We start from the raw sequence: 25,666 nt of genomic DNA on the forward strand, positions 1-25,666 counted from the left end.
GCAATGTCACACACTGAAAGAAAATAAGCCAATTCCTAGCCTTCTAAAACTCAAGTTCTAATAGGCAGTACCAAATAAAGAAAACTCTGGTGATATCATGATTGAATTTGTGGAAATTGAGTAAAATATATCAGTTTTGTCTGGGATGCTTTCTTGGGTTATGCTTTCTTGAAACAACATCAGGAGGATAGAGAATGAAGAGGAGAAGAAGAAGGTGAAGATGCACTGAGCAAATATCTGAAGCAGTAGTGACTATGAATTCCCTTAATGTCTGAATCAAATCACATCTCTCAGAAGCTCTGAGAACAAAAGCCAGGATAAGGACCAAGGGCAAAGCAGACAAAAACAAAACAAAATAAAAAAGGCATATCCTATTCAAATACCAGAAAATCACAGTTAACAATTTTTTTGTTAACTGTATGAGCCAAAGGGGGAAAAATAGAAATACTTTATAGAGAAATAAGGGAAAGAATTTCGTGAGACTTCCCAGAAATCACTGAAGTGTGAAAAGAATGGAGTAAAATATTTAACTGTTTGAGGAGAAAACAAAAATACTAACCAGCCTAAAACCGCATCCTGAGACACTGTCCTTCAAAAGTGAAGGTGAAGTTCTCTGACAAAGAAAAACTGATAGAACCCACTGCCAACAGACCTGCCTTGAAAAATTATTTAAGGAACTTCACAGAGAAAGAGAATGATAAAGATCAGAAGCTTTGATCTGTATAAAGGAAAAACGACATGGAATGAAACTTAAAGGTAAGCTAAAGAGTTTGGTTTTTTGAGACAAGGTCGCACGAGCCAGGAGGCCTTGCACTCCTGTGTAGCTGCACTGGGGCTCGGTCCATGATGTTTCACTCCAAGGTTGGAAGGCCTGGTGAAAGGCATGACAGAGGAATGCTGCACTCCTTGCAGCAGTCAGCAGCAGACAGAGAAGTGAAGCCCAGGAACTAGGATCCACCCTTCCAGGTGTCACTAGTGGTCATTCCCAGACCCCTGAAGAACACAGTCAGTCATGAACTGAATCAATGAATCCATTGATGAGTCTAGTGGCCCCTATGAGCTAAGCAGGCCAGGCTGGCCTAAAGCTCATGATCCTCCCATCTCTGCCTTTTGAGTACTTTGATTACAGATGCCCAGCTAATAACTTAAAAAAAAAAAAAAACCCCAAACGATTAGTCTAACAATATTCAGTAATAATAGCAGCCATGTATTTAGTCATAATAGCTTACAAGTGAAATGGAAGACCAACCCAAGGCACTGAGGGAGGAACTAGGAATCTATTGCTACTATAATGTAGTTGAATTGTGCCTGAAGGATACAAATGTTATATGAAAGTGGATTTGCAATGCAAATTTTGGAGAAACCACTGAGAACAGTGCAAGACGAAGTATAATTGATAGGTCAGTAGAGAAATTAGAACATAAAATGTTCACTTAAAACAACGAAAGAGAAGGGGTCAGCGGCACACGTGCCTGCCTGGCAAGCGCAAGGTCCTGAGTGTGATCCCCAGTACCAAAAACCAAAAACCAAAAGAAACAAACTAAAAGAATGAAAAAGTGGAAAAAAGAAGGAACAAAGAACAAGAATAATAAAAATTAGCAAGTGTGGCACATACTGCATCACATCAAATGTTAATGGCCTACATATGTCAACAGACACTGCTGGAGGTGTTCAAGAAACAAGGCTGTTTCAAAAAGTCCACTTTAAAGACAGTGACAACAAAGAGGATGGAGAGACCCTACTAACACTACGCAAAAGCAAACAGGACCAGCAGTGTTAACTCCAGACAAGCAAGTGTCAGAGTGAGTACGTTCAGTAGAACTGTGCACCCTGAGTCGTAATCTATTTGGGCATGCATCCAGGAACCACTGTGCTGTAACTAAAATCCTGACCCTTTTATCTGTCTCCAAAGCATGCTGTTAATTTTACCCAGTAATTACTGTTTAGTTCCTAAATTCCTCAGTGACTTACTGGAAGAAAACAACTCAAATTTTTAGGTAGAGGCAGTTATTCAAATTTTCTATGGTAAAGATCTTTGTAAAAAAGAATAAAGGATACTATTAAACAACTACCTGACAACCTGATTTGGGTCGAAATTCAGAGCTATGAGCTGTGCTACTTAAATGACCTTACTTCCTCTGAGCTTAATCCTCAAAATAGTGTTTTTAATAGAGGGTTTTTGTGATAGTAGGAAATCATGTCTATAAAGTATCTGTCATGTAGTGAGTGAGTTACTCTAGGAAAGAAAATGGGACTTACAAAAACATTCTATCTAACTTTGTTTAATTTTTTTTCATATTAAATGCCTATTTGTAGTACTTGGGGTTGAACCTGGCCCTTTTAAATGTTTGAGACAGGGTTTGACTGAATTGCTCTGGTGGAACTCAAATTTTTAATCCTCATGTCTCAGTCTCCAAAGTGCTAAAACTACAGAGATAAACCACAATGCCAGGCCAGATTTCCCACTGTTTAATGGGAATCATAAGAAAGTCTACCACCAAATGTTAGTGACTACATCAGTACATTCACACTGTGCAGAATTCGTTGTGTGATTGAAGCATCTCTGCTATGCCAAGGTTCACTAGTAAGCCATGCTTTTAATATGACATACTTGTAGAACCTTTGCTTATTTTAATATGTGCCTGAGAGCTTAGTATTCATCTACTAAAAATAAAGCATACCAAAATTTCCATGTATGTGAAAAATTAACTTATTTGCATACTAATTACCTGAAATTAGTTTCTGTAGGTGCAGGGAAAAAAGAAGAAATACATTTAAGGTGAAACAGCCTCCACATTACCTGTTCCATCCACAGCATCTATGTAATAAAACTTAATTTCAATATAGTCAATTAGTAAAGGGTCAATATCATTTTTGGAGAGGATTTAAACATTTTTTATATAGTGAAAGAATTTCAAAAAGTTACTGAAAAACTTTCTAAAATTACATTTTTCTTGACTGAGAGGACATACGTGGAGATTCTCTGCATGACTTCTTGCTGATCTGGAGAATATGGAGGTTTGTGCTTGCCCTCAGCTGTGCCTTTGAGGAAGAGGTGTACGAAGAGATACAGAAAAGAAGCACAGCATCAGGCTCATCAAGGTTATAGTCACCCCGGTGAGCAGGGATGGCATGTCCAGCCTACACGCTCCTGTCCTTAGTAGGTGTCCCTAAGAAGTGACTTAGCAATTGCCTGTGTTTTTCTGAGCATCAGGACATGGAGGCATCAGGGATGGAGTATGGGTGATATAACAAGGGGCAACCGTTACCCTGCCCTCACCCCATTGCTGTCCACATGCTTTACATGCTCGATTAATGTGACTCTTGCAACATACATATGAGGTTGCTAGTACGGTCCATCCAGTTCCACTTAGACAGTAAAAATGGGGCAACGCACTTCACCTCAAGTTCATAATTTAGTAATCAGAAAATGTGAGTTAGAAAGGAAAATAATATGAGTCATTTGATCTGCTGAAAAGATTCTACATTAGTATTTCCCATCTGAAAGAGATTCTCAAGAGTTCCAGGATATGTGTGATGATCCAGGTTCAGTAAGGTATCTGGTTGTCACTCCCAAGTTATGATGCAAGAATCCCACGTTTGTCTATTTTGGTCATCACTGTGGGTAGGCATGAGAAGATGAAGTCCCAGTTGACCTACAGAGGAAGATGGAGTCATCACTGCAGACAAAAGTTCTGGGCCAGTTCTTAGTGCATGACTGTGGGTGAGTCACCAAAATGTTCTGAATTTAGCTTTTACGTGCAGAAAAGGTCAATAATGTGACTTCTGGAAAATAAAATGAACATCTTTTATGTTAACTAATACAGACATATGCCACTCAGGTGTTCACTATTCAGGCAGGCGGTCAGTTTATGTGTACTTTGTGGGATCTGCAGCAGTCATTGGTATTTTATAGCTGACATTAAGCAAACCTGGACAAGGCTTTGAAAGACAGTAGGTCTTGTGTCTTCAGAGGGTCTCCTTGGGCTGCTTGTAGTACAAGGCTCAGGATGCCGCACAGCTAACCACAGAGACCGGTCCCTCCTGCTCACAGCAAGCACATGTACAGGTTAATAAAAGGTGTGGCTGGGGCAGAATGGCAGTGCAGAAACAGGGCATTCCCAAAGGGTCTTAGCCATTCAGCTAGCATTTTATTTTCACTTACATGGCAAAAGCCAAAAGTAACTTTTGAAGCTAATAATCTTATCTTCAAAAGTTACTTTTGGCTTTTGCTGAAAGAAGTAAATACTAAAATGAGTAGGACTGCATTAATATTATCTCTGTAAATGTTTTAACCTACATGCTAAAATCCAGGGAAGAAAACAAAGAAGTAGTACAAGGAAAATAAGTACTTCTTTTTTATCTTTTATTTGATTATTTTCATTTACAGTTCTGGCACTGACACTTTTTTTTAAAAAAATCTTAATTTTATGTAAAGATTGAACAATAAAATAACTTAAAAAACATTTACATGTATATCACTAAATCTCCATAAAATATACAATACTTTTGATACAGAAAGGCTAGGATGATTTCAGGGAATGGTACATATTCACAATTTTAAAGAGAGAATCCAAATTATCGTATGTGGGAATAAATACATTGAAATTTGCCAAGACAGGTGAAGTATTAAACACTATGTAACATGCATTCAGAAATTAAAATACAGTTTGAAAATACATATATTTTAAAAAGCATAAAACTTTCGATTTAATCTAGATGTACATTAAAGCTTCTAAATAGAAATTTAACATTTATAAAGAATAAAAGATACTATGACATCAAGTGAGATACAGTCCAAAAGCTGCTAGGAAACAGTTTGGATGTGCAGAACATAAAATTGTACTTTAGCTAATTAACCCTGATATTTAACCTTTAAATGAGAAAGGAATGATGTCACATTTTATTATATTCTTAAACTTTGTGAATTATTGGTTTTGATTTTAAGTGCTATTTAACATCATGTTCTTTTTCTCTTTTATGCTGATATGCCAGAACCAAAGACATGAAATGCTGTCTAAAGTATTACTGGTATTACTGGTAAACAAAGGTATTTTGTAGACCAAATTACTTAAGTACAACAGACTGTATTTTATACATGTAAAGATTTATGAGAATTATATTTTTATAACTTACAAGCTAATTATAAGGCTAAGATACTTTACATATTTCTGAATGTTGACTCTCTTACAAAACACTTCTCTGATGATTATTGGCACAAAACCTTTCTTTAAAGACACATGAAAGAGTTGGTAGCAGTTAGCTGTTTGGCATATTTGAATGATTATTTCTGGACAATAGCAGTAGTATTGCTCACCCAGAAGAACTGAATATACGGCAATTAATATGTTGGTACGATCTGAACCACTTTATCAAATTAGCTTAACATTATGTACATGAGGCTACGAAGGCTGTTAGAAAGTGACTGAATAGAGGACACTAAAAGCCAGAGAACAATTTTGAAGTTTTTTTTTTTAGTAGGCAGCAGGCCTATGAGGGGTGAATTACCCCAACTTAGTAGCATTTGCTCTAAAGCAAATATGACTTTCCTGCTTCTAGGCTGGTTGTGCCATCTAATGCTTTTATTTTTAGTTGGTAGAGTAGTCCAGATCTAGTAACTGAAAACTTATTTCAACAACTGAAAAAAATCATGTTAGAATAATTTATAGAAAATAGTGCAAAAATCTGATTATAATCATTCTTAATGGTGCTGATTATATCAAATCACAACAATCTCCCACCTTCCTCTTCTATTACAGATTTAATGAATTAGTAATTAAATTGTGAGGGTTTTTAAGGTAACGTGGAATTTTCTAAAATATTCCATCTTCTTACCTCTAGAATCTATGGACTAGTGGAATACATTTCAATTTTACTTTGCCATTAAAGAACAAAGAGTAAGTTCACAAGTTACGTTTTTCCTAATCATCCTTCTGTTTATCAGATACTGAAACTGCCGTAAAAATTTGATAATTCTTTGCTTTGATAATCTATTTTAGAGTTGGTAACTTAATAGACTGCACTAAAATCTAGATCAGTGGTAAATTATGAAAAAGACTTTAGCATCACTCCTGTAACACTTTCTCTCAGCAAACCACTAACATATGACTGGGGACAAAATTTCAAATGAAGCCATCTTACACAGACTTTCTATATATAAAAGTGTTTTAGATAATGAATAAGGTGCAACAAAATTATTAGCAATGCTTACATAGAAGAAAAATATTAACAGCAAGCCTTATGACATCACATTCAGCACTATATGTTTATATGTAGGAAAAATGGTATCTTTAATTTTAGTGGTGACCATCCAGCTAAGCCTCAGAAGCACACATGACGCTTTTTCACTATATTTTCCTAAAACAAAATATACTTCTGTTGAATTTGCAGCATGTTTAGAAGGAAACCTGTTATTTTAGTTGATACTTGGTCTGTGTCTGTTGTAATATGGCAGGTCAAATCACACCAAATACAAATTGTCTTATAAAATATATATATATATGATAATATCTCAGATGGGATGTTTTCAAGTTTATAGTAGCCCAAAACACTGAAAACATAAAAGGTGTATAATATAAAAAAACTGTAATATTTAAACTTTAATTTCTAATATACTACAAATGTTCCTTTTCACATAATTATTTTTAAAAGTTATAAATAATTCTTATACTGTGCCTTTCTGTCTTTTACTTCAAACATGGGATATTATTATAACTATATAAATAACAAATAAGTCTTTTAAAGAAGGGGCTGAAGGGAAAAGGGCAGGAGAACTGTGGCTGGTCTTCCCTGGTACTATGTGCATTTACGGATATAAAGTTGGAAATACTGTGTTAGGTCAGGGAGAACAAGCCATGTTTTGCTCTAGGAAATAAACTGTTTAGTTGCTCCTTTAATAAAGTTACTGTGCACCAGCCCAGCTGAGTGTAAGTATATAATTAAGGCTATATATAGAATAAGAGAATTGAGGCATTTATTTGAACAACTCAGAAAAAGTTTTTTAAAGAGAACACTGCTCAAAATATTTTTCTCCCCCATAATGTGATTTTATCACATAATAGCTCATTTTCATTTTATCTGTTAAAATATTACACAGATAAGAAATTTCTTACAGATAAGAAATACCAAATAATTTTCCTATTAGATTGGTTTTCTGGGGGAAATCAACTGTCAAAGCACCTAATACAAGGAAAAACTACTTTCTAAAACACTAAATTTGTTAATATGAAATGATTAAATGGAGATTTTTTTTTTTGGTTGAAAGGTTTTTAGGGTACTGAAGTGTCTGCTTTAAGTATTTCTGGGAGGGAGTAAGTTTCCTCAGCAACATTTTTAGCTTGCTGGTTGTGACATGAACAAGCCAAACTTAAGAAGAACAAAACATCTTGGAGGCTGGCAGAAATATTTTGAATTTATCGAGAGCCACATTTTCACCCCAAACATGGTATGCCAGTAGGTTTATTCCTAACTGGCCATAACCAATTTACTCATATTTTTAGTAAACTGGCAATGTGAGCAAGTAATTTTGTATGTACTGCAAGTTCTTAACAGAAGGGCAATAAGTAAGTGTTTAGTGACACACAAACACAGAAACCGGAGAAAACACTTTGAAAACACAGTATGGAAATGCCGTTTCAGTAAGTCAGCATTATAGACATTAGAACCATTTATGTGTTCCCAAGAAAAATCTCAATTTTTAGACAAAAACTAAGCCAACCATGGGCTAACGGAAAAAGATGAGACAAATGTAAGTGTCTTTGATTTTTGGTAAACTGTCAGGGAAAATGAAAAAAAGATGTGCAAAATAAAAATTAGTTTATGTTGTTATAGTAAACAAAGACAAACACAATTACTAAAATTTTTTGATTTCCTTCACAAGAGTTAATAAAAAAAGGAAAAGTAAGTCCATGATTTTAATACAACATTGAGAACAGCAGAGCTATTTCTGCTATTGATTTCCTTCCTCTCTCATTTCAGAAATTACTGTTGGATTAAAAGGGAATACTAATATGCTAGCTAGCAGCTATTTATATAACACCAATGAAGGCACAAAAGAGTAGGACTCCAGAGCCAATGAAGATGCGAGTTTGTCATAAACAAAAAATGACCCTGAAATACAGACAAAGTCCTGGCACTATTTTGCATTTACAACTGCAGTTCTGAGCAGCTAATGAATTAGGGATCTATAAAAATCTTTTCTTTCTTTGACAATAAAATATACTTATCAAAACTTGCTAGCTTATCTGTGCAAATATACTTACCACTGATGCAAAGAAGGTATGAAAATAATCCCTAAAAGACCTGCTTTCAATAATGTTCAGAAGATCCTAGTAGTCAGTCAGTCTCTGAAGAACTTTTAATATCTGAAGTGGAGAGAGAAGCCAAAATGTGGAAACCAAAGGAGATAAGGACAGCCGTGCTCTTTTAGAACATACTTTTGAGTTTGGTGATGAAAGCTGAAATGGAATTTATTTTCTATCAGCTGACCACAGATAAGCTACTAGCCATTTGAAAAAATTCAGGTGAATAGGCTTTGTTTTGACATAAAACACCCTTGGACCAACTTGCAGAATCCTTAATATACAGAATTTTGGCTAGATTAGCAGTGTCCCTTTTGCCACTAATGATGTATGTTTTTGGAAAAAAGGGTACCACTGAGGTCACTGGGTACAGTATTCATTTCAGACTTGCTTCCGAATTATTAGATTAAAAGTTCGATTTTTTTTTTACATTTTTATGAAAAAAAATGGTCAGGGTTGCATTTCTTGTCAAATATTCTAAAATTGGAAGTCTTTTGGAATGAGCCTTGAGAAGGACTGCATCAGGAGGAGGGCAGCAAGGTTCCTGCTGCTACCTCTGTCCTACACTTATCTAGGTAACTACGTTATTCCACATCAGAAGCATCATTGTCGGACAGATGATAGTTACTTCCCTTAACCCGGATGTATTCGATGTATCTTCCTTCATCAGAATCCGAAGTGCCACATGTACATAGCCTATTGTCAAAGAGCGATTCGATTTCCTCTAACTTTTTCCCTTTGGTTTCGGGAAGACAGCCATAGACGAAAAGAAGTCCCACGGCTGCAAATCCGGCATAGAGGAAGAAGGCGCCTGCAATGTCAAGCAGTAAGCATTGAACACGCTTGAGTGGAAAGGATACCTGACTTCGATGTCTTCCCCCAGTCCAGCATGCAATAATCATGAAATAAGTATGAAATGGGACCATATTCCATCAACCTAGTCTGTTCTGAAGGTTCTATCCCTGTGAGTATAATGCAAATCATGACTATCACTCAAGAGGAGGAGGTCAGGAGAAATTTACCTTAATTTCCCAAACCAAGAACAAGGATGACACCACAGAGTTAATGCTTGAGGAGAGTACCTGGTAACATCATTTTTCTAGTTTGTCAGGCCCAAAGTCTGGGAGTCGATCCTGATCTTTCTCTTACCCTCACACCTAACACCCAGTTGGTCAGGAGATCCTGTTGTCTATCCTTAGACCATAACCTGAAGGTCATGACCTTAATTCTACCATTCCTGCAGGCACCTATGTTTAAGATCCATCTTCCCTTATCTATACTGCTCTGCAGTCAGTGTCCTAACTGACCTTTCTCTTAGATCTGCCCCTCAACTAATTCCTTAAGAATGCCTATCACCAACTAACATACTATAAATTTTCTTAGTTTGCTTCCTGTTTTTCGCCAGTGGAAAGAAATGCAAGCTCTGTGAGGTCACAGATTCTCTTCTGCTGTAAGATTCTGTGTGTCATAACCAGAGGTAAAAATACTATCTGCTTGTGTTCTCTAAGTGCTAACACAGGAATGTGTGGCTTGTCTTCTCTACATTACTTCCAAGGGGAATTTTTCTTTATAATCCAGTTTACTATTTAACATGTTCGTGAAAGGGCCATGATTTGTATGTCTTTCTGCTGGACAGCTCTGACTGAAACCCTGCTGGTGTATGTATGACTGTCCCCTCAGGGACTGTAAGCTACCCTACAAAATAGTCACGTACTTTCTAGCTGTGGTTCAAGGCAGCAAAAATGTGTTCAGCACAGCAAGACAACCCACACTTTTACTTTGATGGTAGAGAAATTACTTTGATGATAGAGAAATTACGATAAAGGAGTTTCTGCTTGCTTTTAAGCCTTCAGTTTAGATCAGTGGTGGCAAACCTATGGGCACATATGCCGCAGTGGGTTACTGTATCTGAGGAAGCTCTAAAAGGTTTATTGCTGTTCTAAGTCATGCCGTATGTGACGTGGAATAAGGAAGATGAAAAGCTATGTGACAAATGGCTGGAGAAAGGATGTCACATGAGGGAGGGGAAGGTCTGGAGTTCGTCTTGGCAGTGTTCTGGACAGTCATTTGACTGCCTTCCTGGGCCTTAACTTCCGGTAGTGAAATAAAATGAATTCTCAGCTAGTATTTAAATGCTGGTGATTTCTGATTCTATAAATGATACAGCTGAAACCAGAAGTAGGACTGGAGGGTTGGTATGCAGATGTTAGGTAGGGTCACGTTCTTCTGTGTCAGCCAAGTCCTCTCCTTGGAGCAGAAACTGTGGTAGCTTTGTCTTTGGTTTTTCAGGGAATAGTACCGTGTGTGACATGCTGCGGCTACAGCACAGGTGGGGTGTTCAACCTTTTAGCTTTCCTGGGCCATAGAGACTGGAGGGAAAGGGTCTTGGGCTGCATATAAACTAAGAAAGTTGAAAGCCAGCCTGGGCTACAAAGTGAGTTCAAGACTAGGTGAATCTGTATAATGAGATCCTGTCTCAGAAGACAATCAAACAACAACCAAAAAAAAAAAAAAAAAAAAAAAAAAGACAGAAGCAGACAACACGAAAACATTTCCAACCTGAACTTTAAACTGCTTATACACATGTCAGAAGAACTGAATGCTATTTCTCAGTTCAGCTGAGAAAACAGCACAGTAAGGGATGAATAGATAAGGACTCCTTAGGAATCTGCCTTGGGGAGACCTGGTTCATAGTACTGACCACAGCTTGTGTTTTTTTGTGGCCTATACTTGAAAAATCAGAAAATATTATGAGGTTATCCAGATGCATGGCCCAGTGTGACAAACCAGCTCCACAGCTCTGGAGAACCCGGCCCTGAAAGTCCCAGGGATCATGACACCAAAGCACGGACTGCTTCGGCAAAGTTTAAAAACTGGGCCTGAACTTCATTCCCTGATCTGTGTCACAGGAAAGTAACTCCTACACTGTTCTAAGAAGAGATAGAATTATTTTGCATGCCTTTTAGAGTTTTGCATGTTAATTCTTCAAAAATGTGACAATCAGCACAATCAAATGCTGACTAGGGAAGGAGAGTTGTTATTAAAGATAGAATAGGATTAATATTACATAATTAGGAATATTTTCATGAACATGGATGACATGAAAAGCTGGAACTTCAAGAATAGGGTGATTTTGACAAGTGACAAGGTAGATAAAGAAAGCAAGGTCTGGCGGCAGACTGTCAAAAACCAGGACTAGAGCAGAAATGGAAGCTTTGGGGAGGAAGGATAAAGAAAAGGAATGTTCATGATGACACAGAAGAAAGTACAGACTTGAAACATTTTAGACTAAACCAGACTGCTAACCCACAAGAATCCATAGAAAGGCAAACCCTGTTTGCCTGTATAAAATACATATTTTTCATCATCATTATCTTTCATAAGTTTGGAATGGCAGCATAATGGGAAGCAACAAAATCTGTCATTGATAAGCTCTTACAGTAAAAAAACAGATCGCTGGGTTAGGAAAATTCTTAAAGATGACACATTCTCTGTAACCCAGATTCCAAACCCAAATAACCTCAAAGGAATTCCATCAAACTACAACCCTTGTAACAAAATCTGAGGAATCCAAAGCAGGCAAAGGCCCAGACTGCCTGCTAAGTGTGGGTCCCCATGAGGTCTGTGGCTATGCACAGGGGTGCCTGGGCGGCCTGCTGTGTATCATGAGCAAAGTGGTGACGTGGCTCACTTGGTAATTCCTTCTCATAATGAAAAAGTATCTATAAAAAGTGTGTCACAGGACTGTTAAGCAGTGCAGCTATTCCTCAGAAAATAAATCTTATTAGAGTGCTATATTAAATTCCAGATTAAAACAAATCTTTAAATTACACAAATTGAGGAATCAATGACCACATATGACTGAATTTCTGTGACTCAACCCAGGACCTTTGATACAATGCTCTCCCTGGGCCTTGTTTAGCTATTTATGCTATGTGTAAAGAGGTGTATTAGTGATCCTTTAAAACTTTTACCAGTAGACATCACTGAACAATGAATGATGTATAAAGGAAGCCTATCCATGAAGTATAGTTTAGGAAGAATTCAACATCTGGAAGGAATTTATCCAAGTCATGGGTGTTTCCACTGAAGAATACCAACAGGATGTATACATGATAAGGCAGGAACCCAGATAGACAGCTTACATAAAGCCATAACAGGTAGATTAAAATATCACACACAAAAAGGAAAACCTCACCGGTGCTGAAATATTCTCCCACTCTTTAGAGAACAGCGGACTGATGGAGAGAAGCTTAATGTGAAGTAAAATGCTGCTACTGGCTTTATTTTTTGAAAAAAGGAGGCTTATGCCCCATTTCAATTTTGGTTTCATTGCCTCCTTTTTTTTTGGTAGAAGACAGCCAAGAAAGAAGAGCCTCGCTACCTAAGCTACTGCACTATGGACTTTTATTATTTGGCCTAGGAGTTTCTATAAAAAAGTTTTCTTAGGGTGTTGGCATACATTTATATCTTCAAACACCTGAGCATTCTGATGGATTGGCAAGAAAGTAATTATTGTGTTCATATTTACCTGCATGTGCCCATGAAGTTCATGAATTTATTGTAAAAATGTTTAGGAATAAACTGAGCATTCTAAATACATATCCAGGTTAAAGTGCCTGTACACTGTCCATTCTAAAACAACAAACATTTTTATGTGTTCTATGTGGTGATTAGAAGAGTTCTAAAAGGATAATAAAAACATTAAACAGTATTAACAAAAAGCAAACACCAATTTACCATGTCAGAAGAGAAATTCATTTTTATAATGTTTTCTGCTATTCATCATTCTTCTGCAAAAATCTGTCCATGTATTTATTCACCAGATAAATACTTTCAAGTTTTAGGCCCTGGAAGGAACGAGGAATACAGTGGCAGGCAAGGCACAGTCCTGGCCCACAGGGAAGGTGATGGGGATAAGATAAGCAAATCTGTTCTGCAAAAGCAATTTGAGGAGAGCCATGCCTGCCAGGGAGAAAAAAGTCAGCGTGTCCTGAGAATCCACCATGCTGGCACTCAGGGAACCAACCAACAAAGCAACCAGCCAGCCTTCCTGGTAAGCGGCATGAGCCAGAGAGAGAAAAAGGTGTCTCCAGTGAGCCTACCAGCACATGGGCTAAAAATCAAATGCCCCCTCCCCCATAAGCACCCGGATGGTTCTGAGAGCAGCCGGAGTAGATGGCAACTAAGGTACATAAAGCAACTAAATGTTTGTAATGTTGGGTTGATTATGCTGACGTAGGGCCAGAGGTCTGAGCATCTCTTGGGAGGATGACTGTATGCAATACAGCAAATATGGGAGATTTCCTTCTGTCTTGTCTTTGAAGGCCAATATTGTTTTCACTGTTTTGCTTTGTTTTGATTAACTGTTTTGCTCTATTCAATACCCTGTTTTGATTGGTTTTATAATGTTGTTTTTGGTTTGATTTTGCTATATCTGGTGGAATAGAGAACTATTGTGAAGATAACAAGATACTATGGTAGCTGCTGTTGTTTTCCTGGTATCCTGCCCTGAAGTTCTGAACCAAGTTTGCTGCATTATCTTGATTGGCTTTGTTCTGTCTTGTTTTTGTTGTATTTTACTATCTCTAAAATTTAAAAAAAAAAACAAGAAGCAATTTGAAGTATCCAGCACCTGGAGTGAGGGGAGGTGGGGCAGGGCATGAGAATGGTTCCCTAGAACCTAAGCAGCAATAGCCCACAGAGAGGCCTTTGGCAAGACAAGGATGAAAATGTCACGCCATCTGGTAGACTCTCATTGAAAGGGCACAATTACAGAACAGAAAACTTAAGAGACATTTTACAGTGAAGTTAAACATCAATTAGTGGCCTATGACTAAACTCCAGCTGCTTGTCACATAGTTTGGCCTGCTAAATTCTGACAGCCTTGACTGTCTACATTCAGCTGCTTCTCCCTGATAACACGCTGGGTCAGTTCTACTGTGTTCAGCGGCAATTACCTAGCAAAATATGCATTATTTCCAACTTGCTTAAGGACCTCATGTTTGGGACAGACCTTCCTAGTCAAGGACCCATGGAACTCTACTTGCTTGTCCCAAACCCCTCCCCTTCTCCCCAGGAATCTACTTGGGACCAGTTTGCTTGACAACACATGATTTAATTCATGTAACCAGTCATGTAATAACCTGCCATCAGCCTTGTACTTTCTGCTCGCAAACTGTATTTAAACTGAACTCTAAGATGACTCATGGTTGGTAATTTGGAACTGATTCCCATCAGCCTGCTAGCATAATAAAAAGTGCATTCTAAATCCTTGGTGCAAAGAATCTTCCATTAGGTCTGATACTGGTTTTTCTGCAACACTACTACACCAATAAAATCATGTGGATATGACAGAAATGTTTTTTTTTATTTGTTTGTTTCTGTAAAACTGAATTTGAAAGTGTTTTTCTAACCCAGCAGTTTCCCACTATTGTGTATTTTTTTTTTTTTATTTTAAAGAGAGAAAACAATAAAAACAATGGCACAGAATTTCACAACATGAGACAGGGATATAGCTCAGCGGCACAAGCAGCTGTCTGGCAAGCACATGATTCTGAGTTTGATTCCTGGTACCAAAAAATTTCATAACAATGTAGGAAATTAACAATAGTTAATATATTGTGTATTGTTATCTTCAAAGTAGTTGCTCACATTATAAGATACAGGCATGTAAAACTGATCAAACAATATAAGCATAAACAGTTCACTTGAATGGACTAAAAGAAATTAATAGTATAACTATCTTAGCTATCTTGTGTATGTATATATTACTGTTTATAACACATATATAAGTAAGTGTTTTTTTTTTTTTTTTTTTGTCTTTTTCCTTTTTATCGGTACCAGGGATCGAACTCACGACTGCCTGCTTGCAAGGCAGGCACTTATGCCGCTGAGCTAAATCCCCAGCTCCTAGTAAGTGTTTCATTTATTTCAAGGAATACTTTATCAAAAATTTCAGTTTTGGGTACTGATGGTATGGCTTGTGCTTCTTCCTTGAATTGTTGTGTCCTAGAGAAAAATTATTTCCATTTTTGGTTTATAAGACCACAGTAATGGTTATAGTACAAGACTGTTCATTTAAGGATTTTGTTTTCTATCATGTTTACCAGTGGGAAAATAATTAAGATAATAGAGAAATGATTGATACTAGTTGTCCAATGAAAATGTAAGGAAAGTCAACTGGCTGACCACCAATTCATGTAAGGATAAATGAATTTGCTGCTAAAATTCATAGAAGGTATTGGCTGAGGGGGCAAAATAATAGTTTTCATAGGTGTAAAACTAGAAATAAGGTTAGGATTAAGACTGAAAATACAAGGGCTAAAATTTATCCTTTGTGGCCCAAGTATTAGCATTGGAGCAGATGAATGCATATGCAAAAAAGAAGTACCATTCTGGTTTGATATATAAGGGTGTATTTTAAAGGGTTGGCTTGTGGGTAGTTGTCTGGGTCTCCAAGGAGGTCAGTGGAGAATAAGACTAAAGATAGTAAGGTTAACACTATGAATATTAACCCTAAGAGCTAAGTCCTGATGGATTATTTGATTTGGATTTGTAGAAGAATAAAAGATGGGCTATGATTAGGACTGTAATAATAAATGGAAGGATAAAGTCATGTCAGAGTAGCTTTATTAACTGAGGACCCATCTCAGATTCATCCAACTAGAGTTGTACCGACACAGGGGATTGCAGATAGATGATTTGAAATTACAGTAGCACCTCACAATGCTATTTGTCCTCAGGGTAATACACACCCTACAAAAGCAGTAGCTATTACTGTAATTAGATTACTGTAATCCAGTGTTTCAGGTTTCTGGAAATGTGTACAATCCATAATAAACAGTGTCCAATGTGAAGGTACAAGAAGAGAAATATGATGCTCCATTGGCATGTAGATATTGGATCAATCAGCCGTGGTTTATGTCTTGGCAGATAATGTGTATAACCGGTGAAAATGCTGTAGTTGTGTCTGTGGTGTAATGTGCTGCTAAAAATAACCCTGGAATTATTTATAGTCTGAGGCAGATAAATATGTATGTATGTATTTTTTTTCCTTCTTCCTTTGTTCTTTCCCCTATCTCAGTTGTTCTTTCCTTTTGAGCAGTTTCTTTGTGGTCTACACACGTTCTTATTTGAACATTTTTGTCACATCTGCAGTTTTGGAAGTGGGAAGTGCTGGTCTCTAAGGACCGTGACATGCACACAACTGAGCCTGAACATGTAAACAATATGGTGGATGTCATGCACATAGTAGATCACGTCTGTGAGCATTTGGATAAGCTACTTGCAGTTCTATACCAGTTCTGCTGTTGCATTCAGCTCTAGCCCTAAGAGGAGCCAACCTGGCTTTGTATTATGGCCCATGTCCTAGGTGGGGCTTTTCAGAAGTGGCTGGATCTAGGGGGTGTGATTTACTCAATTAGTCCACTGATTCCTTTGGCAAGTTCTGGGTGTGGATGACAGGAGGGCCCAGCTGGGTGTGTGTGCTACCTGCCCTGAGGGCATGCGGTCCAATGGAATCAAAGGGACAGAAAGAGGGGAGCTGTTGTCTCTTGCTGCTACTTCATTGGTTTACTGCCTTGTACTTGCTATGAATTCTTCCTGCTCTGTGATGATACCCTCTGCTATGCTATCCTGCCTTGTAGCCAACCAACTAGGAACTGAAACTAATACAAATGGTGATTGAAATCTAATTTTGGGTGTTGGGTATTTTGTCTCGGCCATGAGAAAGGTGGCTAACACACCTTGCTTCCATCTTTCTAGGATCTGTTTGTTTTCCTGGTACTCAGGAATTTAACCCAGGGCCTTCACACTCAGCTACATTCCCATGCCCCTCAGTTTTATTTTTTTTTAACATAGGGTGTTGCTAACTTGCCCATAAGAAGCTTGGACTTGAGATCCTGGTGTGTTAGCCTCCCACAGAGCTGGGATTAAAGGCTTATGCTACTGTGCTCAACTGCTTGGGCTTCTGTGTGAAACTAAAAGCTATGCTGTGAAGACTTTAATTCACCCAGGGTTGAAAGCTGCTGAAGTTAGGAAGAAAGTGGGTGGACAAAAGCATTAAGCAATGAGATAAGAAAAAGAGAATTCCTCTCATCTTCCCCCAGGTACATTTCTGAGGCCTTCGGAGAATAAGAAAGCCACAGAAAGACAGTCATAAGAGCAAAAATACAGCCACGTGTCTCTCAAACACAAATGACAGCGCAACTAAAAATTTGGTAGAATAAGATCTTACCATAGTACGTAAGGTATTCTGCTGTGTGCAAAAATGTCAGTGAAACCAACACATTGAAAATCCAGTTTATTCCAGATGAACAGGCATTTCCTGTACTTCTTGCCCAGAGGGGATATATTTCTGAATTCACAGTCCAAGGCATTGGTCCCATCCCTGGATTGGGGGGGAGTTAGTAAAATAGCATATAAGGAATTTGAAAAATAGTAGCTTGTCTTTTCTAAAGAAACAGTTTCGCAATAATAAAAACAGCAAAGCCTTTGCTTACCAGGTGCAAAGAAAACAAGATACAAAATAAGGCCCAGAAGTGCAGTCCAGGAGTACGGCGTAGGGCAGAAATTGTAAGCCCAAAATACTTCGTCTGTTTTGAACTTGGTTTCATTTTCACATCTGAAAAATAATGCAATGTAAGTATTAGTGTTTTAGGATATAGTTGCAGAAATTAATGTGGTCACACTACATGTATTTGGAAATCCCGTAGCATATTAAGAATCCAAATTTTTTTCTGGAAATTCATAATTAAATATATAATTTCAAATATGTTAACTCAGAATATTTTAGAACTAAATATAAAGAGCAGAAATACAGTATTTCTTGGCCATTTTGTAGGAATTAAACCTTATTTCTGATTAGTCTATGGAAGCTGTTAACCCTTTAACCACTGCTAATGAAGTTGACGTTTGCGCAGTCAAGATCCAAATCCCACAAGCAGAGCGTCTGCATCTGTAGAAGAGGGATGATTCCTCGCATGCTATATTGTGGGCTAGAAGGGTCACCTGTGAAGGGTAAGAGGGCAGACAAAGGAACAAACAGTGCAGCAAGGATTCTAATTCCAATTATTATCTCCCTTCCTGTCATGTGTCTTGTTTTCCCATGAGTCACTCCTGATGACCTGGCCTCCTCATTCTGCACAGAAGCAAAGTGTTCTTAATTTAGATTAATTCTCAAGTCAAACCTAATTCTTTTTACATGTCTTGTCCCTAAAGATACTACCAGCCTCAAAAGCATCCTCTCTTATCGGTTGAGAATACATTTTTGTCCGCAACAACCTCTGAACTTTGACATCCAAGATGTAGCTTTGATAAAATGTTTTAACAAAACAATCACTGACAACCCACTTGTACTGTTACTGCTGTCTCTCATGTTCCATGTTCATTTATTTTTACTTCTGACTCATCTAATAAATTGGCCTTATAGTTCCCTAATTATTAGTAAAGTATAGCAAAGGGCATTTTATATTGGATTTGGAATACTTTACTTTAAAACATCAAAATTTGGGCATTCTTTTCCCGACTGCAGTCATTTTATTTCCTCATTTCTGATAATTTATACTATACCCAAATCATAATCTTTATGTTCCAAATTCCTGTCAGCATTCACTTACTTCATTATTCACTCAGCTTAGATCATGCTAGAATTGCCTTCTTTGGACTCTAGAATTCATGTTGTCTGGTATTTTTGTCATTTTAGTTTTCAATCTTGTGCAGTACCATTAACTTCCTCAACAATCACTTTATTGTAAATTGTCCAAAAGTTAGGAAACAGTGCTGTGAGTGTCATTAAAAGTTCATGCTATTTCTTTTTTTTGTCTTTTTCCTTTTTTTTTTTTATCGGTACCGGAGATCGAACTCACGACTGCCTGCTTCCAAAGGCAGGCGCTTATGCCGCTGAGCTAAATCCCCAGCCCCCATGCTATTTCATTTTACTGAGGTCCATTATTATCTTCTCTACTGAATTATCTACTTATTTCAGACTAGATGTTCAATAAATTTTTATTGACTGCTACCCCAATTAAAGTACATCTGACCATCTTTTAGTCCTGAGATCTTTCTCTCTTCTAAGTAAATGTATATGGTTACTTCTTAAAGAAGAATTGAGGATTTTCAATCAGAACATCAATTTTTCTGTACTCAATATTCACTATTCTATCAATTTTTGAAATCTGTATCACTCTCACAGTACCTAAGGGCTGCCTAAGGGTCTCTCTTCGCCTCTTTCCTCTGCAGTCATGTTCCTTCACTGGTACCTTTCTTCCCATCCTTAGTTTCTTTCTCCATGAGCCTTCTTTTCTGTATCCACATGATCTCATTATTCAAATGTTCACCTCCTCTCACAATAGAACCAGGTCTCCAAAAATTACATGGGTGTATATTCTCATGAGGCCTACATCCTCACTATGCACTTCTTTATAGTGTGGTTTGCTAGCATGCCCCATGCTGGCTGACTGACACAGGCTCTGTTTGCCTGAATCTGCTCTAACAAAAGCCATCTACAATGTGTTACTCTGCAATGGTGGATATCTCTGACAACCCTTCTTTTCTCTGTACTTTGCTTTTATATTTTGTCTTTCCATTATATTTGTATGATCTCCATATCTTTGTTGCTTTAAAAATACAACATCTCTTTTCATCTCAGCATCAAAAGGTGGCTTTAGGATTCTGTTTGGACCTATACCCTCTCTCATAATAATCCATCTTATTTTATGATTTTATAATCTCCTAAGTACACTTTGATAGTTGTAGCCTTGACCTCTTCCTTATGTTCAACTGATGGGATTTAGGTACGTACTGAATATTCACATCACATATATCCACATAAGATACCCTGCTGTGGCCTTAAACATCGTTATAATAAGATGCACTGTCTTTTCTTTTTGGATTTTAAAATTTTATTTGTTTTTATTTTAAAGAGAGTAAAACAAAACAGAATAAAGCAGATCAGAAGAAAAGAATGTAAATAAAACAGATTTCAAAGCAAGACAACAGGAAATCTACAGTGGCTACCAAAATGTCTCATTTTATTCTAAATAGTTGTCTATCTTCACACACAATGAATTCATACAAAACAAAATAGTACAAAACTGATCCAAACAGAGTAATGAAGGCCTTAAAGGCCTTCAAAATCAGATAATAGGAAAATCAACAATGGCTACCATAATGTCTCATGTATGTTGAAATTAAATAATACAAAACAGACTAAAACCACTCTGAACAAAGAATAAAAACATTATTGGATTTCAAAGTATGACTATACAGAATCAGCAATGGATACCATAATGCCTCTTTTTCTTCAAGGTAGCTGTTCATTTCATCATGCATAATTAATCAATTCTCACAAACTGTTTAGGAGAAGTCTAGGCATGTATAAGCCTCTACGTGTATTCCTATCCTTTCTGTATCAGAGGGAAAAACAAAACCAAACAAAACAGATTACTAGAAAAACAAGAAGCAAGCCAGGCGTGGTGGCTCATGCCTGTAATCCCAGCACTCGGAAGGCTGAGGTGGGAGGATCCTTGTGAGTTCGAGACCAGCCTGGGCTACAAAGTGAGCTCAAGGCCAGCCTGAACTGCATAGTGAGACTGTCTCAAAAAGGACACACACACACAAACATACACACACACACACACACACAAAGAAAAAGAAAAAAACAAATAGCAAAAAAGACAAATAACAATAGTAAAGAATCCAAAACAATGATGATACTGGTCTTCAAAACAAGGTGGTAGGAACATAACTAAGGTTATTTTACATAGTAATCTTCAAGAATTCCTGAGATCACCAGAAACAAACATGCAAAATTGTTCCAATCCTGTGAATGTTAAGTGTTTTGTTCTAAGAACTTACAGAAATTGTAGCACAATCATCTTAGCTATCCTAAGTGTGATTATACAAATTTAGTTATTTTTTCTTTTCCCTTCCTTCTCCGTGAGATAGTTTTCCCCCTTTGAGCAGATTCTTACCCTTTCACGGTATTTATTGAGGATTTTGTATCTTTTGTACTCTTACCATTTCTTACACTAGGGAGACAATATGGTATTTACACATGTGAGTTTGATTTACTTCACTTATGAGTATGGTCTCAAGCTGCATTCATTTATTTACAAAAATCTCAATGTGATCATTCTTCATGGCCGAGTAGAACTCCATTGTATAAAAGAACCACATCTTTTTTATCCATTCCTCAGTTGATGGCCATTTAGGTTGTTTCCAAGATCTGGCTATTACAATTGTGCTGCTATAAACATGGGTATACATATATCACTGTGGTGTAATGTTTTCAGTTCTTCCGGGAATATGTCCAGAAATGGAATAGCAGGATCAAATGAGACTTCCAACCCCAGCTTTTTGAGGAACTTCCACAGTTTTTGCACCAGTATGCACTCCCACCAACAGTGGCAGGAGAGTTCCTTTTTCCTTGTAGCCTCTCAAGCATTTGTTGTTGGTAGATTCCTTGATCTTGGCCATTCTTTCTGGAGTGAGATGGAATCTCAGTGTGGTTTTAATTTGCATTTTCCTAATGACCAATTATGCTGAACATTTTTTCACGTATTTATTTGCCATTTGTATTTCTTCATCTGAAAACTGTGTATTCATCCTAGATGCTAATTTTTGGATTGGGTCTTTGAATTTCGGGGTTCTGATTTTTTTTTTAAAAATTCTTTAATATGTTCTAGATAGAAGTCCTTTGTCTAAGAGACAGTTAAGTAAGATTTTTTCAACATTCATGGGTTTCCTTTTTACTCTGCTGGAGATTTCTTTTGACATGCAGAAACTTTTTAATATGGCAAGATCCCAGTTATTCTGGGAAGTATTTCCCATGCAGTTTGATTTTTGTTCATTAATTTTCTACCTACCCCTATGTCTTCAAGATTTCTATCTCCTTTGTCTTCCAACAGGTTTAGTATTTAGATCTTTGATCCATTTTGATTTTAGCTTAGTATATGGTGATAGACAAGGGTCTAGTTTTAGCTTTCAACACATGGAGAGCCAGTTTTTCCAACACCATTTATCAAAGAGACTATCTTTCTTCCAGTGAACATGTTTGGCCTCTTTATCAAAGATAAGGTGGCTGAGTGTGTTTGTACTTGTAGTTGTATCTTCTAATCTATTCCATTCATCTTCAGGTCTGTTTTTATTCCAGTACCATGCTGATTTTATCACAGTAGCTTTGTAGTATAACTTCCAATCAGGGATTGTGATGCCTCCTGGCTTGCCTTTGTTGCTTAGAATTGCCTTTGCTATTCTAGGTCTTTTCTGATGAATTCGAAATGAATTTAAGAATGATTCTCTGGATCTGTGAGACATGCTAATGGTACTTTGATTGGAACTGCATTAAATCTGTATTATAATTTTGGGAGAAAGGTCATTTTCACAATATTTGTTTTTCCTATCCATGAACAAAGAATGTCTTTCTGAGATCCTCTTCAATTTCTTTTATCAGGGTATTACAATTTTCCCTGAACAGATCTTTTATTTCTTTTGTTAGATTAATTCCTAAGTATTTCATTTGGGATGAAATACTAAATATTTGGGATGCTACTGTAAGGGTGTAGCTTCTCTCACTCTCAGTGAGTTTGTGTATTAGAATGCTATTGATTTTTGAGTGTTGAGTTTGACACCAACTACATTACTGAATTTAATACCTAGGAGTCTTTCAATGGAATTTTGGGGATCTTCTATGTAGAGTGTCATGCCATCTGCAAATAATGATAATTTAACTTCTTCTTTTCCTATCCTTACTCTTTTTATTCCTATCTCTTGTCTAATTGCTCTGGCTAGTATTTCTAGCACTATATTGAATAGGAGTGGTGATAATGGACTTCCTTCTCTTGTTCCTGATTTTCGAGTAAAGGCTTTCAGTTTTTGGCCATATAATATGATGCTGGCTGTTGATTTATCATAGATGGACTTTATCATACTGAGGTAAAGGCAATTTATTCCAATTTTCTGTAAGGTACTTAGCATGAATGAGTGTTGGACCTTATCAAAAGCTTTTTCTGCATCTATAGAAATGATCACGTGGTTATTTTTGGCTCTATTGATAAGGTGGGTTACATTTATTGATTTGTGTATGTTGCCATCCCTGTATTCCTGGGATGAATCCTACTTGTTCGTGGTATATAACCTTCTTGATGATTTGCTGCATTCTGTTTGCCAATATTTTATTGAGAATTTTCGCATCTATGTTCTTTAAGGAGATTGGCCTGTAGTTCTTTTTTATGGTTGAGTCTTTCTCTATTTTTGGTATTAGAGTAATACTTGCTTCCAGGAATTAGGGAGAATTGCTTCCCTTTCAATTTCATTAAGGAGTTTGAGGAGTGCCAGCATTAAGTCTTCTTTGAATTTCTTGTAGGATTCAGCTGTGCATCCATCTGGAGCTGGGCTTTTCTTTGTTGGTAAGGTTTTAATAAATTTTGAATTTCCTTTATTGAAATTGGGTTATTCAGTAGTTTTACATCTTTTTTTTTTTATTTAAGAGGAAAAAGAGAAAAACACAAAACAAAACAAAGCGGTGTAAGGGTACACGTAATACAGAACTACAAAAAAAAAAAAACAACAGTAAGGAATCACCTGTTAATAGATTACATATTATCATCTTGAAAATAGTTGCTCAAATCACAGTATCAAAGAATACAAGGTGGACATTCAAACAGGGAGACTGCAAACAGCTGTGTTCAGTGATCCAAAAACATTGATATAGTCAGCTATTTAACACCCCTAAACACACTTGCTGTTATATCCGTTAGAGCTCTTTTTCTTTTTTACAACAAAATTTACACATTTTGGATTTTATTACTCCTTAGTGCTTATTACGTTTTTTGGGGGGAGAGAATACAGTCAAATATGGCAAAACAAAGCTGTCAGTCAAAACCAAGGATAGACATAGCACATGGTGTAGAACAGAGTACAAGGTTGTCAACAATGGTTATCAACGTTGTCTCTTGTTTCCTTAAAAAGAATTGTCTATCTCTTTAGATATTATAAAGTTGGACAAAACAGTAGAGAACAAGACCAATAAAACTTAGGCATTGTAAACATTACAGGACTTCCAAAGAAGACAGTAGTCAAACCAGAATGGGCATCTTAGTGAATCTTACTGCCTTCAAAGTAGTTGCCTAGATCCTCAAACTTGATACTATCATACAGAATGGAACAGAGTCTAATCAGTCAAAACAAGATCGTGGGAGTATTACAGGACTTCAAAACAAGTTACTAGAAAATCAAAAAGAGTTACTATTTATATATCCTAATTTTTTAAATTTTTTCTTTAATTAAGACAAACATAAGAAATGACTAAATAATTTTTTTAAAAAGAATAAGGGGGAGATTGAGATAAAACAGGACATAACAATATAACAGTAGAGGTCAAAGCATGACTGTTTCAGCAATCTAGTACTTCACCACCATATAACCTGACTTAATAGTAGTTACCATAGTGTCTATCTTTTTCCTTGAAATATTTGGATAAAACTTCATATACTCTAGCTTCAAATATTTCCATATCAAGAAGCCCAGAATAAAGCCTTTCTAATTAATCAGTGAAAACTTTATAAGGCTTCAAGGCCACCTAATGGGGAATCATGATTACCACATATTTTTATATATTTGAATCATTACTTACATTAGGGAAACTATTCGGTATTCACACATGCAAGATTGATTTATTTCACTTATGAGTATGGTCTCAAGCTGCGCCCATTTATTGATAAATATCTCAATGGGATCCTTCTTTATAGCTGAATAATACTCCATTGTATAGAAATACCACAACTTTTTTATCCATTCCTCAGTTGATGGACACTTGGGTTGTTTCCAAGATCTGGCGATTACAAATTGTGCTGCTATAAACATAGGTGCACATATATCACTGTGGTATGATGCTTTCAGTTCTTCTGGGAATATGCCTAGAAGTGGAATAGCTGGAATAAATGGGATTTCCAATCCCAACTTTTTGAGAAATCTCCAGACAGATCTCCACAAAGGCAGTACCAGTCTACACTCCCACCAGCAGTGCAGGAGAGTTCCTTTTTCCCCACAGCCTCTCCAGCATTTGTGCCAACAACAAAATAAAACAACAACCAAAAACCACCCACCCACCCAACCAAACTAACAAAAACCTTGAAGCAATATATTCCTAGCTTAAATATATAAAACATGTGTTTCATTTGTCGAAGAAAGACAGCATTTGCAAAAGCAATAACAAGAACAATTGGAAATGATCTGTGAGTGCAGTTATAAAGGGCTACTCTACAGAAACTATGGAACTCAACTCAGACACAGTGGAAGAGTTAAACATACAAAATGCTAGACCTTCTTTTTTGATGACTCATTTTTAAAAATGAAAATTAATC

At 36.9% G+C, this 25,666-nt stretch overlaps 1 protein-coding gene across 1 annotated transcript in view; it reads right to left on the reverse strand.

Moving 5' to 3' along the window:
* Window positions 1-4,349: 4,349 nt before the first annotated feature.
* Slc2a13 (solute carrier family 2 member 13) overlaps window positions 4,350-25,666 on the reverse strand; it is a 341,626-nt gene continuing 320,309 nt past the window's right edge. Inside the window, exons 8-10 of the mRNA XM_063254554.1 lie at window positions 17,804-17,925; window positions 17,539-17,691; window positions 4,350-9,111 (exon numbers count right to left, since the gene is read on the reverse strand). Coding sequence (XP_063110624.1) covers window positions 8,885-9,111; window positions 17,539-17,691; window positions 17,804-17,925 — 502 coding nt within the window. The 3' untranslated portion in view covers window positions 4,350-8,884. The remainder of the gene's footprint in view (window positions 9,112-17,538; window positions 17,692-17,803; window positions 17,926-25,666) is intronic.

Source organism: Cavia porcellus, unplaced genomic scaffold (assembly GCF_034190915.1).
Source record: "Cavia porcellus strain 051 isolate PalLab524CR breed Dunkin Hartley unplaced genomic scaffold, mCavPor4.1 scaffold_8, whole genome shotgun sequence".
Taxonomy (NCBI): Eukaryota; Metazoa; Chordata; class Mammalia; order Rodentia; family Caviidae; genus Cavia; species Cavia porcellus.